Source organism: Salvelinus alpinus, chromosome 23 (genome assembly GCF_045679555.1).
Source record: "Salvelinus alpinus chromosome 23, SLU_Salpinus.1, whole genome shotgun sequence".
NCBI classification, from domain to species: Eukaryota; Metazoa; Chordata; class Actinopteri; order Salmoniformes; family Salmonidae; genus Salvelinus; species Salvelinus alpinus.
Genome location: NC_092108.1, coordinates 6,958,421 through 6,981,232, shown reverse-complemented (window position 1 = coordinate 6,981,232; position 22,812 = coordinate 6,958,421). Strand labels below are relative to the sequence as shown.

General features: G+C 41.9%; 1 protein-coding gene across 1 annotated transcript in view; it reads right to left on the bottom strand.

Moving 5' to 3' along the window:
• Positions 1 to 8,122: 8,122 nt before the first annotated feature.
• LOC139550124 (myosin heavy chain, fast skeletal muscle-like) overlaps positions 8,123 to 22,812 on the bottom strand; it is a 21,441-nt gene continuing 6,751 nt past the window's right edge. Inside the window, exons 11-40 of the mRNA XM_071360769.1 lie at positions 22,437 to 22,575; positions 22,041 to 22,159; positions 21,720 to 21,869; positions 21,455 to 21,625; positions 20,941 to 21,253; positions 20,381 to 20,445; positions 20,200 to 20,287; positions 19,971 to 20,088; positions 19,568 to 19,691; positions 18,979 to 19,115; positions 18,352 to 18,607; positions 17,879 to 18,121; positions 17,358 to 17,534; positions 17,118 to 17,263; positions 16,840 to 16,930; positions 16,168 to 16,557; positions 15,920 to 16,046; positions 15,579 to 15,697; positions 15,241 to 15,437; positions 14,961 to 15,144; positions 14,659 to 14,824; positions 13,734 to 13,858; positions 13,254 to 13,562; positions 12,828 to 13,031; positions 12,593 to 12,718; positions 12,274 to 12,444; positions 11,876 to 11,980; positions 11,583 to 11,678; positions 8,533 to 8,664; positions 8,123 to 8,260 (exon numbers count right to left, since the gene is read on the bottom strand). Of these exons, the coding sequence (XP_071216870.1) occupies positions 8,240 to 8,260; positions 8,533 to 8,664; positions 11,583 to 11,678; positions 11,876 to 11,980; positions 12,274 to 12,444; positions 12,593 to 12,718; positions 12,828 to 13,031; positions 13,254 to 13,562; positions 13,734 to 13,858; positions 14,659 to 14,824; positions 14,961 to 15,144; positions 15,241 to 15,437; positions 15,579 to 15,697; positions 15,920 to 16,046; positions 16,168 to 16,557; positions 16,840 to 16,930; positions 17,118 to 17,263; positions 17,358 to 17,534; positions 17,879 to 18,121; positions 18,352 to 18,607; positions 18,979 to 19,115; positions 19,568 to 19,691; positions 19,971 to 20,088; positions 20,200 to 20,287; positions 20,381 to 20,445; positions 20,941 to 21,253; positions 21,455 to 21,625; positions 21,720 to 21,869; positions 22,041 to 22,159; positions 22,437 to 22,575 (4,809 nt within the window). The 3' untranslated portion in view covers positions 8,123 to 8,239. The remainder of the gene's footprint in view (positions 8,261 to 8,532; positions 8,665 to 11,582; positions 11,679 to 11,875; positions 11,981 to 12,273; positions 12,445 to 12,592; positions 12,719 to 12,827; positions 13,032 to 13,253; positions 13,563 to 13,733; positions 13,859 to 14,658; positions 14,825 to 14,960; positions 15,145 to 15,240; positions 15,438 to 15,578; positions 15,698 to 15,919; positions 16,047 to 16,167; positions 16,558 to 16,839; positions 16,931 to 17,117; positions 17,264 to 17,357; positions 17,535 to 17,878; positions 18,122 to 18,351; positions 18,608 to 18,978; positions 19,116 to 19,567; positions 19,692 to 19,970; positions 20,089 to 20,199; positions 20,288 to 20,380; positions 20,446 to 20,940; positions 21,254 to 21,454; positions 21,626 to 21,719; positions 21,870 to 22,040; positions 22,160 to 22,436; positions 22,576 to 22,812) is intronic.

Genomic DNA, 22,812 nt, shown 5'->3' with positions numbered 1-22,812 from the left:
TATTATATAATATTTGCCTGAACTTAGCCTCTGCCCAGGCTTTCAACATTACATTTCGTCATGATTCGTCCAGCTGTAGCATTCTAGTTCGCTGTTTTTATTTTATTATTATTGGCCAATAGGTGGCAATACCATCAGAACATAATGTTTAATTGGTACATAATCATGATAGGACAAAGGTTGACATCGCCCCAACCCATATTTGAAATAACTTTACATAAAAAGGAAATTAATCTCTGAATGATATTCACTAAATAACAGAAACACTGCCAAATACAATTCAGTATTTCAATCTCATCCATGAACACACTAAGAACATTCACATAATGTTCCAGTCTAGTATAGAAATCGCCTTCGTTTTATGACGACAGCATCGGCAAGACACCAGTTCAAAAGGTTGACAATAGAACCATGACAGTGTATTACCGTAAAACCAGCACAACTACAGTCGTGGCCAAAAGTTTTGAGAATGACACAAATATTAATTTTCACAGTCTGCTGCCTCAGTTTGTATGATGGCCATTTGAATATACTCCAGAATGTTATGAAGAGTGATCAGATGAATCGCAATTAATTGCAAAGTCCCTCTTTGCCATGCAAATTAACTGAATCCCCCAAAAACATTTCCACTGTTTTCGTGATTTGCACCTGTTAAAAATACGATAATGCCCTTGAGGCCAGCTTGATTCGCTATATTTGTCACGAGCGTCGTCTTGAAAATGACCGGACCAAGGTGCAGCGTGATGAGCGTACATTTTTCTTTATTTTTAAATGTCGCCAACAAAACAATAAACAACGAAAGGAACGCGAAGCTCCGTAAGGCTATACATGCATTAAACGAAGACAACATCCCACAACTAGGGTGGAAAAACAGGCTGCCTAAGTATGATTCCCAATCAGAGACAACGATAGACAGCTGCCTCTGATTGGGAACCACACCCGGCCAAAAGCATAGAAATATAGAACATAGAATGCCCACCCAAATCACACACTGACCTAACAAAATCAAGACATAAAAAGGCTCTGCGTTCAGGGCGTGACAATATTTGTATAAAGTGCAGCAGCATTAAGTGTAACAAGCCAGTCTCCTTCATCAATGAGTATAGAGTATAGATACTCTATATATATCTATATATGAGTATAGAGTATAGATGAGTATAGATACTACAAGCAACCTGTAGTATCTATAATACAGGAAAAAAGTCAGGTCACTCAAGGTTGAATATGGTAGACTACAAATTTCGATACATATTCACCTAAACAACCATACCATAAACAATTGGTCTCATAGGAATGTCTGTATGACATGTATGGACCTTATAAAGTCTTTATATAACAGGAGTTACAAGGAAATCAATAATAAGGAATTTGAATTATTTTTCAATTATTTAATAAGGAATCTAATTCCGTTTTGTGATTAGCTGTGGGGTTAAGCAGAAGGCGTTTATAGTACTTCTGATCGGCAAGCATTTCTTACATTTTCTCAACATACTTGCATGTGTCCTGTACTACAATACTAATCAATATCATCCCTCTAATCAGAGTTTTTTTTGTAAGGCTCTTATCATTTATCAACTGCTCTAATGCTAATCTCTCTGAGGAAGAAATTATTATTAATTCTATATCTCTTATGATTGTTCTGTTGTAAAGTTTGATCAATTTAGCTTTTTACAAGTTTACAATAAGTAATGATCCAGGCTGTATCACAACCGGCCGTGATTGGGAGTCCCATAGGGCGGCGCACAATTGGCCCAGCATCATCCGGGTTTGGCCGGTGTAGGCCATCATTGTAAATAAGAATTTTTCTTTTAACTGACTTGCCTAGTTAAATAAAGGTAACTTTATTTTTATTTTTATGATAGACGGTTTAAAAACAGGTGTAGGAGGTATTTTTTTGAGTGCGGACCAGCTAAACAATTTTGGAATCCTATTATTACCTTTTCTGAGGGCAGTGGCCACAACTTTCATATCAGGTTGTACAACATTTTACTCTACTATTGTAATGTTGTTCTTCAGGACAGACATCCTGCAAAGACACCCAGCTCTGAGATATTGCTATAAAACACCCTCCATCTACAGAAGATGGTTAGCTTCACCTCTGTCCTTTGATTATTGGTAGATATTGGAAATCTGTAATATCAATCTGGAATGTTCTCTATCCAAATCCACAGTCAATGTGATTAGGAATGGTCAAGAAATATCGATAATATTGGTATTTTTTTCAGTCTAGCTCACCATTTTAGAATACAACATTCCAGATGATCACACAAAATAAAAAATTATTCAAAGTTATACTGCCCCCCCAAAAAATCCACCCTCATTCTGTCTGTTGTTCTGATCCACAGGAGGTTGGCTAAATCCACGCTACTGTTGATACCTCTGTTCGTAATCAACTACATCGTCTTTGCCTTCATCCCTGAAGACATCAACACTCGAATCAGGATGGTCATTGACCTGATTCTAGGATCCTTCCAGGTAGGATGGTCATTGACCTGATTCTAGGATCCTTCCAGGTAGGATGGTAATTTGACCTGATTCTAGGATCCATCCAGGTAGGATGGTCTTTGACCTGAATCTAGGATCCTTCTTTGACCTGATTCTAGGATCCTTCCAGAACTAAGGCCTCCATGCAATAATATAGCATGTAGGCCTTAGTATATGGTGACTTACTGTACAGTCGTGGCCAAAAGTTTTGAGAATGACACAAATATAAGTCTGCTGCCTCAGTTTGTATGATGGCAATTTGCATATACTCCAGAATGTTATGAAGAGTGATCAGATGAATTGCAAAGTCCCTCTTTGCCATGCAAATGAACTGAATCCCCTAAAAACATTTACACTGTATTTCAGCCCTGCCACAAAAGGACCAGCTGACATCATGTCAGTGATTCTCTCGTTAACACAGGTGTGAGTGTTGACGAGGACAAGGCTGGCGATCACTCTGTCATGCTGATTGAGTTTGAATAACAGACTGGAAGCTTCAAAAGGAGGGTGGTGCTTGGAATCATTGTTCTTCCTCTGTCAACCATGGTTACCTGCAAGGAAACACGTGCAGTCATCATTGCTTTGCACAAAAAGGGCTTCACAGGCAAGGATATTGCTGCCAGTAAGATTGCACCTAAATCATCCATTTATCGGATCATCAAGAACTTCAAGGAGAGCGGTTCAATTGTTGTGAAGAAGGCTTCAGGGCGCCCAAGAACGTCCAGCAAGCGCCAGGACCGTCTCCTAAAGTTGATTCAGCTGCGGGATTGGGGCACCACCAGTACAGAGCTTGCTCAGGAATGGCAGCAGGCAGGTCTGAGTGCATCTGCATGCACAGTGAGGCGAAGACTTTTGGAGGATGGCCTGGTGTCAAGAAGGGCAGCAAAGAAGCCACTTCTTTCCAGGAAAAACATCAGGGACACACTGATATTCTGCAAAAGGTACAGGTATTGGACTGCTGAGGACTGGAGTAAAGTCGTTTTCTTTGATGAATCCCCTTTACAATTGTTTGGGGCATCTGGAAAAAAAGTGAGCACTACCATCTGGAAAAAAGTGAGCACTACCATCAGTCCTATGTCATGCCAACAGTAAAGCATCCTGAGACCATTCATGTGTGGGGTTCCTTCTCAGCCAAGGGAGTGGGCTCACTCACAATTTTGCCTAAGAACACAGCCAGGAATAAAAGAATGGTACCAACACATCCTCCGAGAGCAACTTCTCCCAACCATCCAGGAACAGTTTGGTGACAAACAATACCTTTTCCAGCATGATGGAGGACCTTGCCATAAGGCAAAAGTGATAACTAAGTGGCTCGGGGAACAAAACATCGATATTTTGGGTCCATGGCCAGGAAACTCCCCAGACCTTAATCCCATTGAGAACTTGTGGTCAATCCTCAAGAGGCGGGTGGACAAACAAAACCCCACAAATTCTGACAAACTCCAAGCATTGATTGTGCAATAATGGGCTGCCATCAGTCAGGATGTGGCCCAGAAGTTAATTGACAGCATGCCAGGGCAGATTGCAGAGGTCTTGAAAAAGAAGGGTCAACACCGCAAATATTGACTCTTTGCATCAACTTCATGTAATTGTCAATAAAAGCCTTTGACACTTATGAAATGCTTGTAATTATACTTCAGTATTCCATAGTAACATCTGACAAAAATATCTAAAGACACTGAAGCAGCAAACTTTGTGGAAATTAATATTTGTGTCATTCTCAAAACGTTTGGCCACGACTGTACATTCTGCATCTCCCTTAACTTCTTATGGCTGCAGGGGCAGTATTGAGTAGCTTGGATGAAAGGTGCACAGAGGTGCCCATAGTAAACTGCCTGCTCCTCAGTCCCATTTGCTAATATATGCATATTATTATTCGTATTGGATAGAAAACACTCTGAAGTTTCTAAAAGTTTCTAAAACTGTTTAAATTATGTCTGTGAGTATAACAGAACTCATATGGCAGGCAAAAACCTGAGAAGTTCCACTTCCTGTTTGAATTTTTTCTGAGGTGGCAGATTTTCAACCAAGCTCTCATTGAAATTACAGTGAAATATTGATGAGTTTTTACTTCCTACGGCTTCCACTAGATGTCAACAGTCAATAGAACTTTGTCTGATGACTCTAATGTGAAGGGGGGCTGAAGGAGACAGGAATGAGTAATCACTGCCACGAGCTGACCATGCTTTCACATGCGCGTTCACATGAGGAGGACCTCCGTTCCACCGCTCATCTTCCACCAATCGTTCTCCGGTTGGAACGTTATTCAAGATGTATGTTAACAACATTCTAAAGATTGATTCAGTACATCGTTTGACATGTTTCTACTGACTGTTATGGAACTTTTGGACATTTCGTCACGTTATAGCTTTGTGACTTTGGAATTGTTTACCAAAAGCGCTAACCAAAGTAGCTAATTGGACATAAATAACGGACATTATCGAACAAATCAAACATTTATTGTGGACCTGGGATTGCTAGGATTGCATTCTGATGAAGTTCATCAAAGGTAAGGAAACATTTATCATATATTTTCTGGTTTCTGTTGACCCCAACATGGCGGCTAATTTTGCTTTTGTTCTGAGCTCCGTCTCAGAATATTGCATGATTTGCATTTTCCGTAAAGTTTTTTTGAAATCTGACACAGCGGTTGCATTAAGGAGAAGTATATCTATAATTCCATGTGTATAACTTGTATTATCATCTACATTTATGATGAGTATTTCTGTAAATTGATGTGGCTCTCTGCAAAATCACCGGATGTTTTGGAACTACTGAACATAACGCGCCAATGTAAACTCAGATTTTTGGATATAAATAGGAACTTTACCAAACAAAACATACATGTATTGTGTAACATGAAGTCCTATGAGTGTCATCTGATGAAGATCATCAAAGGTTAGTGATTAATTTTATCTCTATTTCTGCTTTTTGTGACTCCTCTCTTTGGCTGGAAAAGTGACTTGGCTCTGACCTAACATAATCGTTTGTGGTGCTTTCGTTGTAAAGCCTTTTTGAAATCGGACACGGTGGCTGGATTTACAACAAGTGTATCTTTAAAATGGTGTAAAATACTTGTATGTTTGAGGAATTTTAATTTTGGGATTTCTGTTGTTTTGAATTTGGCGCCCTGCAGTTTCACTGGCTGTTGACGAGGTGGGACGCTACTGTCCCACATACCCTAGTGAGGTTTAAGGCAGCATAATATAAACTGTGCTAGGGCTGTGTGAACTTTCACTAGGCACTGTGTAATGTTTCAGTCTGTAAAAAGTGATCACATTATGCAGGACCAATATATGTGTGTTGTGTTGCTGACTAGAACGGTCTTGGAATCTCTGACCTTGGCAGTGAACTCATGGGTACACATAAAATGGCAAAGTTGGTATTGTAATGTATAATTTCCATGGTCATTTAACATCGGGCTGACTGAACGATATTGAATTCAAAAAATATAAAATACAATGTAAGAAACTTTTTTTTTTACGTATGCATCAGTGTGCACATTTTGGGGTGTTCATCTCTTCATTGACTGCAAGGCTTTCTGGGTAAGCACCGCAGTTCACATACAGCTTCATCTACATTTGTTTTGCTTGGTTTAGGGACATTGACCTCCATGTTGAGTCTTGTCTATCTGAATGTTAAAACCCACGTTTCTCTTTCCTCCTCCCACTGTTTCTGTTTTGAGGAGCAGCGGTTGAACCCTAAAGTAGAAGTGGACATGCCTTTGGTTCTTCTACATCGACCCCGAGTTTGAAGAGGACGCACTTACGTTCCATGTTGACGCCCATCACCTTTTCCGAAGCCAAGGAAGGACAGAAAGTGTCCCTCTCCAGAAGTGTATATCTGACCAAACTCTATTGGAAATGCAAATTGACTCATGGTAAATCATTATCATGTTTGTCATTTCTTTACCATTTGTGGGCATAATCTCGGTTAACGCAGAACTAAAATCTAACATAATTTGGTCAGATGTTCATTAGCCATTTATTCAGTGGTATAAAGTAACTAAATAAACAAATTTCGGGGGGGTATCTGTTCTTACTAGTTATATTTCTGACAACTTTTACTCCAATATATTCCTAAAGAAAATATATACATTTTACTCAAATATTTTCCCTGACACCCAATTCGTTACATTCGATTGCTTAGCAGGACAGGAAACTGGAACAATTCATGCACTTGTCAAAAGAACACATGGTCATCCCTACTGCCTCTGATAAGGCGGACTCAATAAACACATGGTCATCCCTACAGCCTCTGATAAGGCGGACTCAATAAACACATGGTCATCCCTACTGCCTCTGATAAGGCGGACTCAATAAACACATGGTCATCCCTACTGCCTCTGATAAGGCGGACTCAATAAACACATGGTCATCCCTACTGCCTCTGATAAGGCGGACTCAATAAACACATGGTCATCCCTACTGCCTCTGATAAGGCGGACTCAATAAACACATGGTCATCCCTACTGCCTCTGATAAGGTGGACTCAATAAACACAAATGCTGTGTTTGTAAATGATGTGTTGGAATATGACCATGGCTATCGGTAAAATTAAATTGAAAAAACAAGAAAAATGTACCGTCTGATTAGCATAAAATAAGGAATTTGAAATGATTTATTACATTGAAAACCAGAGACTTTTACTTTTACTCAAGTTGTAATTTACTGGGTGTCTCAATTTTATTTGAGTCATTTCTTAGGAAGTGTGCCACCCAGTGGAGACTCATTGAGGCCTGGTGACCGACGGAGTCTACAAGACACAGCGATAGCTCCCTCTGCTGGATGTGCCAGGTCTCGACGGGCACTACTGACAGGAATAATTGAGGCTGATTGTGGTTGGTGAGTAATCAAGGGGCTGATTGCTCACCAGCTGGGCAGAACATGTGGGTGGGTACTGGGGAAGAGAGGTTACTCCTGTATAGTTTTGGGTAGTACCAGAGATAACGGAGGGAGTTGGGTTTTGTTCTCTATTGGATACAGCAGGAGCCCAGAGAACAGTATCCTGGAGGAGTCCTTTTTGTTTAGTAGTTAAATAAACACCCTTGAAACTGAGCTAATGCAATTCTGTCTGTAAATGATATGTCTAAACGTCTTGACCAATTCTGTCTGTATCTGATATGTCTAAACGTCTTGACCAAACCCCCTGGTCTTCCACAGAAGGTATCTTCATTTTTAGTCAAGTATGACATCTGGGTCATTTTTCCACCACCACATTTACAGTATGTTTACGTAGTCTGATCACCAGTGATAATGTGTAATCCAGTCTGTTTCCTGAGAACTTTGTTCTGAGAATTTCACCATAATCTCCAGTGTTCCCTTTCAAATGCTACCATGGTTATGCATATGCTTCCTTCTCTCTTTATTTATTTTATGAAATGTTTCAATCTGGGTCTTTCCATATACTGTAGGTCAATACCCCCCCAAGTGTAAAGGGTTCATTTTAGATAGGCATCCATAGCTCAGTCTATACATTTCAGATTGGTTGCATTTCTCCAGCCCCATCACTCATCTGTTTACCAAAATACGTTACATTTGTTGTTGGAATCCCAGAATACTATATGGTACAAAGTACAATATTTTTATGGTATGAAAAAACTGTTTGCTGAGTAATAAGTCCACCGTCACAAGGGGTATGTAGGCCTACATGTTTTTAATCAACAATCATTTTCACCATGAAAATCATATTTTATGCAACACAGGAAAATGATATAAGACGTTTGTCTTGTTAATTCAGCAACTTCTTCTCTTGTTTATTCAGCAACTTCTTTGCCCTGTAAAAAAAACAAAGAAAATGACAAATCTGTATTCATGAGTGTGTATACACTTGGAAAGAGTATAATGGATCCAGCATTTAAGGCTCAGTGCTCAGCCTTAATCTTGTAATTTATTTGCCCTACATGAAATGTGCTTATTAGCAATCTGAAATACCTACATTTTAGTGAGTGTTAAAGGTCAATATTGATTTGAAGACTGAATCATAGGTGGTGTTGATGTGGTCATATCTGAGCATTTGTCAGATGTAGGCTTAGTAGCAGCTCTGTACCTTTCCAGTGCTGCGGGATTTGGCTCTGAGCTTGTTGACTTGAGTCTCAGCGATGTCAGCACGCTCCTCAGCCTCCTCCAGTTCATGCTGAACCTTCCGGAACTTAGACATGTGGCCGTTGGCTTGTTCCTCCTGTGTGAGGAACAGAGAGGGAGAGCACAACATCAGCATTCAAAGTTTGAAGCTTCAGGTAGAAAATTAATACGATTTTTTTATAAGTATTTTTTATTTTTATATGACAAATTTAGGATTGCAAAGTATGTAGGGAGACAGATGATACAGTAGAGAAAGTGAATGGAGGGACGGGGGATCAAACCACCTCCCTCCAGGGGCGTAAAGTGCCTAACTCCCCTTGGATTTTGTCACATTTTATAGTCTTACAAATTAGGATTCAAATGGATTGAAATGTTATTTTTTGTCAACAATCCACATAAAATACTCTGGAATGACAAACTGGATTCAAATTATTTTTTTTACAAATAAAAAATAGAACAATGTGTTTGTCTATGGTGATTACATGGCAGTGTGCTTAATTTTATACACCTGTCAGCAACGGGTGTGGCTGAAAAATTTGAAGGGGTGTCCACATACTTTTGCATGTGTATACATGTATTTAAATATATATATATATATAAAGTACCCCCGAGTCAATATAAATCTTTTTGGGTCAGTCTCTGAGAGCTTAACACACCTGGATCGTTCAATATTAGCCCATTATTACTTTAAAACTTCTTCACTGTCGATTTGGATGTTAATCACTGCTAGATAGACATATTTAAGTCTCACCATAGACTTTCAAGCAGATTTAAGTCAAAACTGTAACTCGGCCAACTGTAACTCGGCCAATCAGGAACATTGTAAGCAAATCCAGTGTAGGCTTGGTCTTGCTGAAAGGTGAATTCATCTCCGAGTGTCTGGTGAAAAGCAGACTGAACCAAGTTTTTCCTCTAGGATTTTGTCTTTGCCGAGCTCATGCTGTTTCCTGAAAAACTCCCCAGTCCTTGCTGATTACAAGCATACCCATAACATGATGCAGCCATCACCATGCTTGAAAATACTACTCTTTTTTGCAGTATTACTTTAGTGCCTTCCCAATGGGCAAAAACTGGTTGAATCAACATTGTTTATACAACCAAAAAAACGCCATGATGTTAACTCAACATGGAAAACTGATTGTACTTGCAAAAAGTAATCAACGTAAGGGCTTTTTGTCTTTTTTTCAACCAAGATTTTACCTTAATTCATAGAAGTGGTGACATTTGTTGTTGATTTCACGTTGAATTCACGGTTAGTTGACAACTCAACCAAATATAAATCAAAACTAGACCAAGAAATATCTGTGCCCTGTGGGTTCTTGCAAACAGGATGCATGTTTTGGAATATTTTTATACTGGACAGACTTCCTTTTCATTCACTGTCATTTAGGTTAGTAGAAGATTAACTACAATGTTGCCGATCTATCCTCACTGTTCTCCTATCACAGCCATTAAAACTTCTTCGGGATAGCTCCCTTTTTTTCAATTTTTGCCTAAAATGACAAACCAAAATCTAACTGCCTGTAGCTCAGGCCCTGAAGCAAGGATTTGCATATTCTTGGTACCATTTGAAAGGAAGCACTCTGAAGTTTGTGGAAATGTGGTAGATCTGGTAGAAGAAAATACAAAGACAAAACCAACCAGTTTTTTTACATTTTCTTTCTACCACCGTCTTTGAAACGCAACAGAAAGGTCCTAAATCTAGCCATCACTCTGGTTGTATTTCCGATGGTGTCCACAAGAGGGCAGCAGTGTATGTGCAAAGTTTCAGACTGATGACTTGAAGTATGAGCAAGCTACACGACATTTAGTGTAAAGTCACCCAGCCACATTTGGGCAAATCGTGAAGGACACATTTACATTTACATTCCATTTTTCTGCAAGAAGATTGTCAAATCTGTATACTTGGACTTTGATTTAGCTTTTCCAGTATTTGTAGCCATATTGTAAGTTCAACATTTGCAAAACACCCAATTTTCATAACTTCATAACTCTCCATATTCTTGCAATTTTTGTCCAAAAGGAAATACTCCTGTAAACTCCTGTAAAGCCCAGCTCATTGGCTATCTAGCTAGCTTTGTTTGACCCTGATTGGTGCTTATTTGACAAAGTTAAAGTCAATCAAGTGAAGACGCCCGTGTCATTGGCGCGCCATGAAGGAGTCACTCTCTGACCAAATGTGGTGTCCTATAGGATATCCTACACTCCTAATGATATAGTGAAGCCTGGTTACGTTCTAGGATCTCTGAGGGATAAATACGAATGAAATTTGACTGGTTGAAATAACGTTTAGGGTTAGATTTTCACAGATTTCTTTCTTTGCAAATTGAAACGAGTAGAAATACAAAATCGATTGTGCATGCTATATGGACCTTTTCAGGATATGAAAAATTATTTTATCTAACAAAACAACACTTAATGTTATCTCTGGGATCCTTGGGAGATTAAATCAGGGCAAGATTTCAGAATGTAAGTACACATTTCACCTTATAGCTTTGAAAAAAAGTGTTTTGTTGTTAGGAGCTCTCCTCAAACAATAGCATGGCATTTTTTCGCAGTAATAGCTACTGTAAATTGGACAGTGCAGTTATATTAACAAGAATTTAAGCTTTCAGCTGATATAAGAATTATATGTACCGACATTTGTTGTTTCTCTAAAATCTGCAATAATGACACACGGCGCTGCAAGTTTTAAACTCTGTAACTGTTTTAAAATCACCAATGCCCTCATGATAAAATGACTGATCGGTTTCCTTCCTCTCCGGCAACTCCGTTAGGAAGGACATCTGTATCTTTGTAGTGACTGGGTATATTGATACAATATTGAAAGCCTTATTAATAACTTCACCATGCTCAAAGGGATACTCAGCGTCAGCTTTCTTCATTTTACCAATCAGGGCCCTTCTTTGCGAGGCATTTGAAAAGCGTAAACTAAAATGTTGTAATGTCTACTAAGGAAGAAATATGATTTTGAATGTATGCTTTCAGAGTATTTGACTAATTGAGGGTGCTCACCGCTTCCTCAGCCTGTCTCTTGTAGGCTTTCACTTTCATCTGCAGCTTATCTACCAGGTCCTGAAGTCTGCCAACGTTCTTCTTGTCCTCCTCAGTCTGTGGGACAAGATCAAAGAGTCAAAGTCCAGTAGCTTTATACACAAACCTGTCTGTGTTTGTGTCAACTCACTGGGCAAAGGCATCAATTCAACATCTATTTCACGTTGGTTCAACGTATTTTCATTGAAATTACATGGAAACGATTTAACCAGTGTGCCCAGTGGGAAGTGTTTGAAGAAGGCGATTTCTCCTACCTGGTAAGTGAGCTCCTTGACTCTGCGCTCATACTTGCGGACTCCCTTGACTGCATCTGCACCTCTTCTCTGCTCAGCCTCCACCTCAGTCTCAAGCTCACGCACCTTGTGTGGAAGAAATTAACGTAGGCATTTGTTTGAGGGGGTGAAATCAGACGTAACAAATCTTTTGTAGAACAGAGGTATATTGTTCTACTCAGTCAAGGAGGCAAGATTGTTGTCTGTTCCTATTTACTTTTACAATTTTCATTGAAGGGGTCTGTAGTGATAACAGCTTTTCATCATCTAGGTGGGTTATTGAGAGAAAGTCACTACACAATGGTCCTGTGTATGTTATCAAATACATTTCCAGAAATCAGTCTTTCAATCCACCCTAATCCACCCTGCTGTTAACTCACCCTGGACTCCAGTTTCTGGAGCTGCTTCTTGCCTCCCTTCATGGCCAGGTTCTCAGCCTCATCCAAGCGGTGCTGTAGGTCCTTGACTGTGATCTCCAGGTTCTTCTTCATCCTCTCCAGGTGAGAGCTGGTGTCCTGCTCCTTCTTCAGCTCCTCAGCCATCATGGCCGCCTGGAATGGTAGTGTGTTTAATTTATGTACCAACTGGCACCAATCATAACGTCCCTCTGAGATCTTTGTTGTTGTAAACCAGCCCAGCTACCATTGGCCCTTGGTGACAAATCAAGTGGATGTAATTCAATAGATCATAAAGACTCACGTCAGTGATTGCCTTCTTGGCCTTCTCCTCTGCGTTTCTAGCCTCCTGGACGATGTCATCCACCTCTCCCTGCACTTGCACCAGGTCAGTCTCCAGCTTCTTCTTGGTGTTCAGAAGGCTGGTGTTCTGGAGGATGAAACAAAAACCTTTGTTTGAATCTCAAGAGAACTTACAAGTCACAAGGCAGACAAGGTATGCTTGGTTGAGTTGAATGAGAAATGGCTTAGAGCCGTACCTGGGAGTGCAGCAGTCCAACTCGCTCGCTGGCGTCTACCAGCTCAGTCTCAGCCACTTTGCGGCCTCTCTCAGTCTGCTCCAGAGCAACTCTCAGCTCCTCAATTTCAGCCACCATCAGACCGTTCCTGCGCTCCACCATGGCTGCCTGCTCCTTCATGTCCTCTGAGACACGGACAGCGTCATCAAGGTGCAATTGGGCATCCTGGGGTTCAACATGACATGGGTTCATTAGGACTTGTGGAGGTAGAGGCGATAGGATTGGTGATAGAACTGTTCATTGGTAAGAATTTCCCCAATATCCCTACCTTTCTACAGTATATTAGTCAACACTATTCAATTCCTCTGTTCTATTCTTTTCTAAAGATTCACAAACAAATTCCTCCCCATGTTCAGATGTTTGAGCCTGATATCCCAGTCCCTTTACCTTGAGCAGTCCCTGGACGTTCCTCAGTTGTTTCTGGGCCTCAGCGGCCTGCCTATTGGAGTGGCTCAGCTGAATCTCCATCTCGTTCAGGTCCCCCTCCATCTTCTTCTTCACCCTCAGGGCGTCATTCCTGCTCCTGACCTCAGAGTCCAGGGTGCTCTGCATGGAGTCAATCATCCTCTGGCTGTTCCTCTTGATCTGCTCCATCTCCTCGTCCTTCTCAGCGATCTTCCTGTCCACCTCACCCTTGATCTGATTCAGCTCCAGCTGCACACGCAGAATCTTGGATTCCTCGTGCTCCAGTGTTCCCTGGACAAAGAGAAGCAGTCGGGTAAATTGTGTTCAACACATTTGGATGTGAATAACACGAGGAATTAAATATATATAACTACAATAAACACCATTACAGGGAGCATTGAACTGTAGCTGGCACTGGCTAGAGTTTCACTACTTTTCCCATCAAACAATGGCACTTTGTACCTCAGCCTCCTCCAGAGCGGTCTGGATCTCAGACTTCTCTGTCTCCACGGTCTTCTTGGCCTTCTCCAGCTCATGGATGCTCTTGCCAGTCTCTCCGATCTGCTCAGTCAGGTCAGAGATCTCCTCTGCACACACAAACACAGGAGCAGTTTAGACTTGGGAGATTTTCAGTAGATATCGCCAATGCACTGAAGCTGACATTGAGGGTGCTTTCGTAAATTTTCTCTGGCTACCTACTCCGATATCACAGCACTTTCGTCTGAGTGTACCAGAGCACAGCATAATTGATGAATTTATGAATGCTCAACACCCTTTGAATATGGTCAATGTCAGTAAATGTCTGCAAAAAAGCGTAATTAAATTGTTGCCAACAGCACAGATACAGTCACCAACGCTCTGGATAACATGAAAACAGCCTAACCAGCTCTGTTAGGGTGAGTAAAATGGTCAGAGTGAGGTGTTCTCTCATTTGTGTCTGGAAGTAGCTAGCCAACGTTAGCCAGTTAGCTTGGGTGCTTGACTGCTGTTGTGAGGTCCGAACGCTCGGATCAAACCTACTCGTCGGCCAGAGCGTCCGGTGTTCTGAACACTCCGAGAGCAAAACGCTATGAATTTACAAACGGACAATCTGACAACACTCTGAATTTACGAATGCCCAGAGCGCACTCTGGCACTCCAGATGGAATTTACGAAAACACTTTCAATCATAATAATTAATTAATTAATCATCACTTCATACAGTCTTGCAAATCTAATTGCCCCGACTTCCTTGGGCTGTTCAAAGGAATATCGATTAAAGTTAAGTTTTATTTTAATTTTATACCATTCTAAAATGGTGTAATAGAAATGTTGATGGTTACAGTTTCCTACATTTTCAAAACCCTAGTCAAACATGAGCCACGTAAAACTGCTGTCAAATGCTCACGTTGCAGGTTCTTGTTCTCTCTCTTCAGAGTCTCCAGATGATCCAGAGCCTCCTCGTACGAGTTCTTCATCTTGAAGAGTTCAGTGCTCATAGAGCGAGCCTCCTTCTGAGCTCCTTCCAGCTCAGCCTGACCCTCCTCATACTTCTGCTTCCACTCTGCCAGGACCTAGAGGAATCCATGAGATTTTCATTAGAAGTAATTGATGAAGAGTTTTGAATCAGAAAAATGCTACAATTATACCACAATTGATCGTATAGCAGACAGAAAATGTCAACCTAGCGTGAGGTTTATTTATTTTCACCTTGTCAAAGTTCCTCTGCTTCTTGTCTAGGTTGGCGGCCATTGCGTTGGCTCTCTCAACGTCAATCATGAGGTCCTCCACCTCTCCCTGCAGCCTCTGCTTGGTCTTCTCCAGGGATGCGCACTTGGAGTTGGTCGCCTCAATGGTTTCCTCAGCGTCCTGCAGACGCTGGGCCAGCTTTTTCCTGTTGGACGACAGAGGGTGTAGGAATGTTACAATATATATGGACCCTCACCATCCACACGCTATATTTGTGTTTTTGCTGTTGCGTGTGACTCACTTGGCCTCCTCCAGCTCCTCTGTGCGCTGGATGGCATCAGTTTCATACTTAGTCCTCCACTGAGCCACCTCACTGTTTGCTTTGGACATACCACGTTGCAGCTCTGCCTTGGCCTCCTGCTCCTCCTCAAACTGCTCTCTCAGGAGGTCACAGTCATGGCGGGCAGACTGGACACCGTGGGCCAGGGCGTTTTTAGCCTGTGAGAGAGAAAGAAAAAGACAAAGAGATATTAGAGAGATAGTAAAACAAATGACAGTAGAAGTCTCTGAGGGTGGCATAGTCACCGTCTATATGGCTATAAACTCTGTGGTCGGTAGTGTCCGTTTTGTGTCCCTTACCTTGACCTCCTCCTCAATCTGTCTCTTCAGCTCCTCCACCTGCTGGGTGAAGGCCTGTTTTCCTCTGGTCAGCTGAGACACCAGGGCTTCCTTCTCCTCCAGCTGGCGTCCAAACTCACCTGCAGGGATAGAGGGATATCTCGTTAATGGGGTCTCTGACCTCCTAAGATTGAAAATGTTTTTTTTAGGTATCGTCGGCCAGAGCGTTATGTGCAATATTATGTGGTGAATATTATGCTAGAAACTATTGTGGACTGGACTATCTGGATATAGCCCCCAATACGTTATTGTGTTTTACTGAAGGAAAGCATCAGTTTGTTGTTCATTGTTGAGGATGGTACCGTTTTCTGTCAGGAGTCTGGCCCTCTGTCCGCTGATGTCGTTGACCTGGCGAACATTCTCATCATTCTTAGTCTTGAGCTCACTCAGCTGGTCCTCAAGAGTACGACACATCTTCTCCAGATTGCCCTGTTAGTGAAACATGTTCCATCATTACTTTATATATGGGACTCCTGTCAGCTGCAGTTCTCTTGAATGGTAATGTAGTTGACCCTCCTCAACACTGCTTGATCAAAACATCACTACTCACCTTAGCCTTGGCGACGGCCTCCATGTTGCTGGAGAGGTCATCAATCTCCATCTTGTACTCGCTCTTCTCCTTCTCCAGCTTCTGCTTGACACGCTGCAGGTTGTCGATCTGCTCCCCGAGCTCAGCCACACTGTCGGCCTGCTTCTTGCGCAGAGCGGCGGCTGTGGCCTCATGCTGCAGGGTGGACTCTTCAAGATCACGACGCAGCTTCTGGAACTCAGCCTCACGCTTCTTGTTCATCTCAATCTGAGCAGCAGTGGCGCCTCCGGCCTCCTCCAGCCTCTCGCTGATCTCCTCAAGTTCCCTGGAGAGATCGGCCCTCTGCTTCTCAACCTTGGCCCTGGCAGAACGCTCAGCTTCAATTTCCTCCTCCAGCTCCTCAATACGGGCCTAGACCAGGGGGCAGGAGCAGGGGGGGATGAACACTACAATGCAGATGAAACAATTTAATGTGTTCACACTAAGCCGGTTCCACTAATATATTCAGTAGAGAGTTTCCCATGCAGGAACCAAAACCACAACGGTAAAAAGCACCATATTTACAATGGTAAGAAGCACCAGTAAGAAGCACAATCTTCCATCCTACTGAGCCATCAGAAGCCACCAGGACAAATGAAGGAAATGATTCAGGTGTGGGCTTTCCTGTACTGGAGCTGAGATCCTGTACTGTACCTGGAGTTCCTTGATCTTCTTCTGCAACTGAGCTCCCAGAGACTGTTCATCCTCAACCTTGCTGAGGAGCTGGCTGGTCTCAAACTCCTTTCTAAGAATCACAAACACGTAGATTGCAGAGTTTAGGTTCAATATTGTAAAGACAGAGTATCAAACCATTCAGTTTGCTGTTAAGAATCACATGCAAATGGTCATTCATAATTACAAGAATTAGTCAAGAACAACTATTATTTTAATCAATATAGCATATAATACTGTCGTCATTTGTTTGTGTTTACTTCTTGATTTTCTCATCAGACTGCTGCTTGTCATTCTCCAGGTCCATTATGGACTCCTGGGCCAGTTTCAGATCTCCCTCCAGTTTTCTCTTGGATCTCTCAAGGTCCATACGGAGCTTCTTCTCTTGCTCCAGAGAACCCTCAAGCTATAAGATAAAAACACATATTGTTCAAATCTTAACAACTGAAGATAATATCATCTCACATACTATCATGGCCAAAATGTCAAACTCCTCTCACGTCGTCCACTTGCTGTTCCAGCTTGGTCTTGGCCTTGGTCAGAGTGTTGACTTTGTCCTCCTCTGACTGCAGGTCGTCCAGTGTCTGCTGGTGGGCCTCTTGGAGGGCTTTCTTCTCCTTGGTCAGCTTGGCAACACTCTCATCCAAAGACGCCATCTCCTCTGTCAGGTTTTTAACCTGAAAACCGCCACAACAAAATTAGTCGTTGTGCTCTTTACCATAAAGGAGAGATTTAGTTTGATATATATTGCATTCAATTCATTTATATTAGAAATGTGTCAACAAGGACTGTACCACATATTCAACACTAGATAGAAGTGTACACCATGCCAGTGTACTGAATGGAATTCATAAACGAGGGGGGAACATGCAATGAGTGTGGGGTGTACTCCGCAACTGAAAATCAACTATTTTTCATTTTTCTGGCACCCACAATACTACTTGAATTCCATTTCTGTTAAGCTATATTTTGAGTTGATTATTGTTTGGTGGTTAGACTGTCTCTGGTAAAAACACGAGACCTTGTTTTCAGTGGCGTGCTTCTCCTTCTCCACTTTGGCTAGGGTGAGCTCCAGGTCATCAATGTCCTTCTTCAGCTCAGAGCACTCATCCTCCAGCTTCCTCTTCTTGGCAGTCAACTCAGCATTCATCTCCTCCTCATCCTCCAGCCTCTCAGTTGTCTCTTTGAGTTTGGCCTCCAGCTGGATCTTGCTCTTGATGAGCCCCTCGCACCTTTCCTCGGCATCGTTCAGACTCTCACCTTCCTGGTTTCAGAACAGGAGAAAAAAATCAGAGGCCTCACTTTGTGTATCAAAATATAGACTTCATTTAGTCAGAGATCAGAGCAAATCAATATAAATGAATTAAATATATTTTTAACATGGGCTATAAAAATGTGGGAGTTAGCCACATACTTCAGTGTGTGCGTGTGTGTGTTTGTGTGTGTATTGATGTGTGTGTAAATATGCTTTTATGAGGGTTGTTGGTCACTCACAGATGCGACTTGGAGAGCCAGGTCTGCCCTCTCCTGCACCAGGGACACTAACTTCTCCTCCAAATGCTTCTTAGTGGCCAGAGCCTTGGCCAGGTCTGTCTTCATCTTCTCATAGTTCTCCTTCATGTTGGCCAGCTCCTTCTCAGTCTCAGCGCTCTGCAGCAGGGGCTTGATCTTGAAGTACAACTTCATCCATGGCCAGGTTTTCACATTCATGAATGAGCGGATGTTGTACTGGATGGAGAAGATGGACTCTCTGGTCGACAGAAAGGATAGAGTGGCATGGTGAGTGACATGCTTAATAAAGATACATTCTGGGAGTCAAAGAATAACAAATTGGAGCCCTGTGACACTTTTGGTATACAGTTGAGGAATTGGGCTCGAGAAATGTAACCAGGCATGATAATGGAAGGCTTTTCACTTTAAAATATTTACCAAACAAAAACCAATGATTTCAAAGTTTAACAAACCAAACAACTCTATACACAAGTACAATTTTTACAAAAACACATTCCCAGGAAGAACTGTGCAGATACAAAGTTAGTTAACAGAATGAAACTAGAGGAGATTTTACTGTATTCCTATTAACAAACGTCAAACTTTGCCAAGATGTCTACTATTTCTCACCTCCTCTCCATCATCTTGGAGAACTCTCTCCTCATGAGGAATCCACGGCTGAGAGCCTGGACCATGCCGACCAGAGCTGCCAGCTTCTCATCTCTCATCTCCTCCAGGACACCCAGCAGACCGGCTTTGAAGAACACCTGAAACAGGTTAACATTGTCAATGGAACCACAGTCAGATGGTGACAGATATAAATGGTTGACTCCAAAGAGGGGAACAACACCACTAGATGGATTTGAACAACATAAACATTGCAATTCTTACAAACAAACCATGGGATAGGTTGTTTATGAGTTGTTAGTTATTGTACAGTTGTAGATGAATAATGTCCACTGATATAGATAACTGCAGCCATACCACTCTAACACAATGCACATGATAATGAGTTGAGTTTCTCTGTTCTATACTTGTGACGTTTGAATATGAGGGAAAAAAAAGGTACAATGTTTATCCACCTTTTCAATTAGTTAAATGAAGAAGAAAGAACAATATCATGGATATACCAACTGGAGAGATTTTGAATGGTTAGGGTTTATATTATCATTGAAGTTGTGTTTTGTTGTCAGCCATGGCTGGGTTGTATTTGACTGACCTTGGTGTGTCCAAACTTATAATCCTCGTGATTTACATCAATGGACCCAAGCAGCTTCTCAGAAGCCTTCTTGTTGTCCATGAACTGGCCCTCTGGGATGACACTGGCATTCAGTACTTTATACCTGAATGAGGAGACATTTTTAACATGTATCAAGTTGTAACAGGTTGGTCAAATTACGTGAAAGGTAAGCCTATTCTGATGCTGGGAAAACCCTTGGAGCAAGTATGTCTGTGGTTGTGTGTGTGTGTGTGTGTGTGTGTGTGTGTGTGTGTGTGTGTGTGTGTGTGTGTGTGTGTGTGTGTGTGTGTGTGTGTGTGTGTGTGTGTGTGTGTGTGTGTGTGTGTGTGTGTGTGTGTGTGTGTGTGTGTGTGTGTGTGCATTAGTGTTTGTATGCATGTACCTCTGCTTGAAGTCAGCATAGATGATTCTGCTGGGGAAGCCCTTCCTGCAGATCCTGATCCCCTCCAGAACACCATTACACCTGAGCTGGTGGATAACCAGGAAGTTCTCCATCAGACCTGGTAAAACAAACCAAGTCTCTTTTAATATTCATAAACAGGTTAAAGATGAAGATGGTTAAGGTTAGTGATACTGTACTGATAAGATGTCCTATTTAACTCAATATACACCTGGAGTCTTTGACTCGTTGGGGATCAGGCAGCGCACAAAGTGAGGATGAGTGCTCCTCAAGTTGGTCATCAGCTTGTGTAAGTTCTCCTGTAAGAGGGTTACAAACCATTTCCTCAGAAATCATTTATCATCGTCAAGGCTCCTTTTGAAGGACTGAATATCCACATTTCAAAAGCTCACCCTGAACTGGGAGGACACAGTCTGCATGGAACCACCCTTCTTCTTGCCACCTTTCTTGGCTTTATCTGTTACAATGAGGGGAAAAGCAAGAGATAATTAGAAAAGCACATTTCCTAGAGCGGGCAGAAGAAATAGAATAATAATAAGATGTAAGATATCTAGAGTGGTGTTGTCTTCAGCAAGAACACTAATTATAAACCAGATCATGTTGGGATATCTTCACACTTATCCTAATGCAAATGGTACCGATGAGATCGTGTAAATTAACACATATTGTAGGAGAAAATGTACCCAGTGAATAACCCTGAGAAATTGTGATACGTTCAAAGACGAATACAATTTCATTCGTGACAACAACAGTTGTAGTCCAACAGTGAAATGCTGACTTACGGGCCCTTCCCTACAATTTAGAGAGAAAAATATAGAAAAAAATAATAATGTGGAAAAAATACACAATGAGTAACAATAACTTGGCTATAGATACACGGGGTACCAGTACGAGTCGATGTGCAGAGGTACCAGGTCATTGAGGTAGATATGTGATGCTAGATACGTGATGCTAGTCTTACCCTCAGGTGGGGCAGCAGGGTACAGGGTAGCCATCAGTTTGACTGAGGCCTTCCCGTACATCAGAAGAACTGATTCGTTCAGGGGGTCCTTGTTCTTCTCCAGCCAGCCAGTGATGTTGTAGTCCACAGTGCCGGCGTAGTGTACGAGGGAGAAGTGGGCCTCTGGCTTGCCTTTGGCAGGTTTGGGCTTCTCAAACGCCTTGGTTTTGCCAAGATGCTGGTCGTTCAACTTGTTCTTGAAGGTAGTGTCTGAAGCCTTGGGGAACATGCACTCCTCTTCAAGGATGGAGAAGATGCCCAATGGCTTTACGAAAAGAGATTTAAGAGACATTTATTCCTTTAGCAAACATGCTATTATAGGATTTTATTCCTTTAGGGTCACATATATGGAGACATATTGAGTTCTCAACCGTCAGATACGTTGTACCTCTGTGATAATATATCACACATCACTCGCTATGAGCTTTGCTGTTGAGGTCCAGTATAATCCTCACAGACAGCTTACCTTCTCAATAAGCTCAATGCAGGCAGCCAAGTCCATGCCGAAGTCAATGAATTCCCAGACAATTCCCTCCTTCTTGTACTCCTCTTGTTCCAGGACGAACATGGTGTGGTTGAAAAACTGCTGCAGTTTCTCATTGGTGAAGTTGATGCACAGTTGCTCCATGCTGTTGTACTGTTGATGGAATTTCAAAAGGGATCATTTCATCGTACAAGGCTGTAATCCCTCTCAATCACAACTAATTGTCTTGTTCTGGTCTCATACTCACATCAAAGATCTCAAACCCGGCAATGTCGAGCACACCGATATAGAACTGCCTTGGATTCTTGGTGTCCAACATCTCGTTGATACGGATGACCATCCACAAGAACATCCTCTCATAGATGGACTTGCCCAGAGCCATGACTGCATTATAAACCTGCAAAGATAATACCTCAAATTAATACATGAGATATTGACCATATCTAGCGATAAGGTGATAAGCGCTTGGAAAAACAACATTAGACCTACTATTGAAAAAAAGACAATGTTCTCATCCCCAAAATAATTCCGGTGCTCAGAAAATGGTAGATGCTGTGTTTCACCTTACCTGAGCCACAGTCTGTCCCTTGGTCACGTACTCGTTGCCAACCTTCACTCTGGGGTAGCACAGACACTTCAGCAACTCAGCTGAGTTCAGGCCCAGCAGGTAGCCGATTTTATCAGCCACTGGAGAGAGAACCAACATCAACAGACTCAGGCACTCAAGATCGCTTGTTTCTGATGTTACACTGACAAAAATAGTTTGTCCAACTCTTTTGTGGGATTGGTTTTGATTTTCATCCTCATCCCTTGTTTCAAATCATTTTTGGAGGTTGGAATTTAGTCTCCGTCATGTATCTCCTACCTGATTCTCATGTGGTACTGTCTGTCTTACCGTTTCTATTTCTATGTTGGGGAATGGGACTAACGCTTTACATGTTGTATATCTATGAGTGGGACTCACCCTCTGTGCCGTCTGGCTCGGCCTGCTCCTCACGCTGCTTCTGCTTGAATTTCAAGTTGCCATGGTGCGTTACAGCTCCTGTCAGCTTGTAGATGGCCATCTTCTCATCATTAGTGAAGCCCAGGATTGTAATGGCCTCCTGGAATTAGAGAGGAAGTACAACAGTGATGAACTCAACAGTAGTTTGCTCAGTTACAGTACACTACAGTTCTGTGCTCACTCCAGAACAAATGGGATAGATAGAATTTACTGGCTTCTCTGTTCCACATGATTACTTTTGGCCAACAATATTATGTGGCAGCACAAAAGCAGTTTTACACAGTTCCACAGGACATTTAGTGCCACTCTCTTGTGGATGTCTTACTTTACCTAAAGG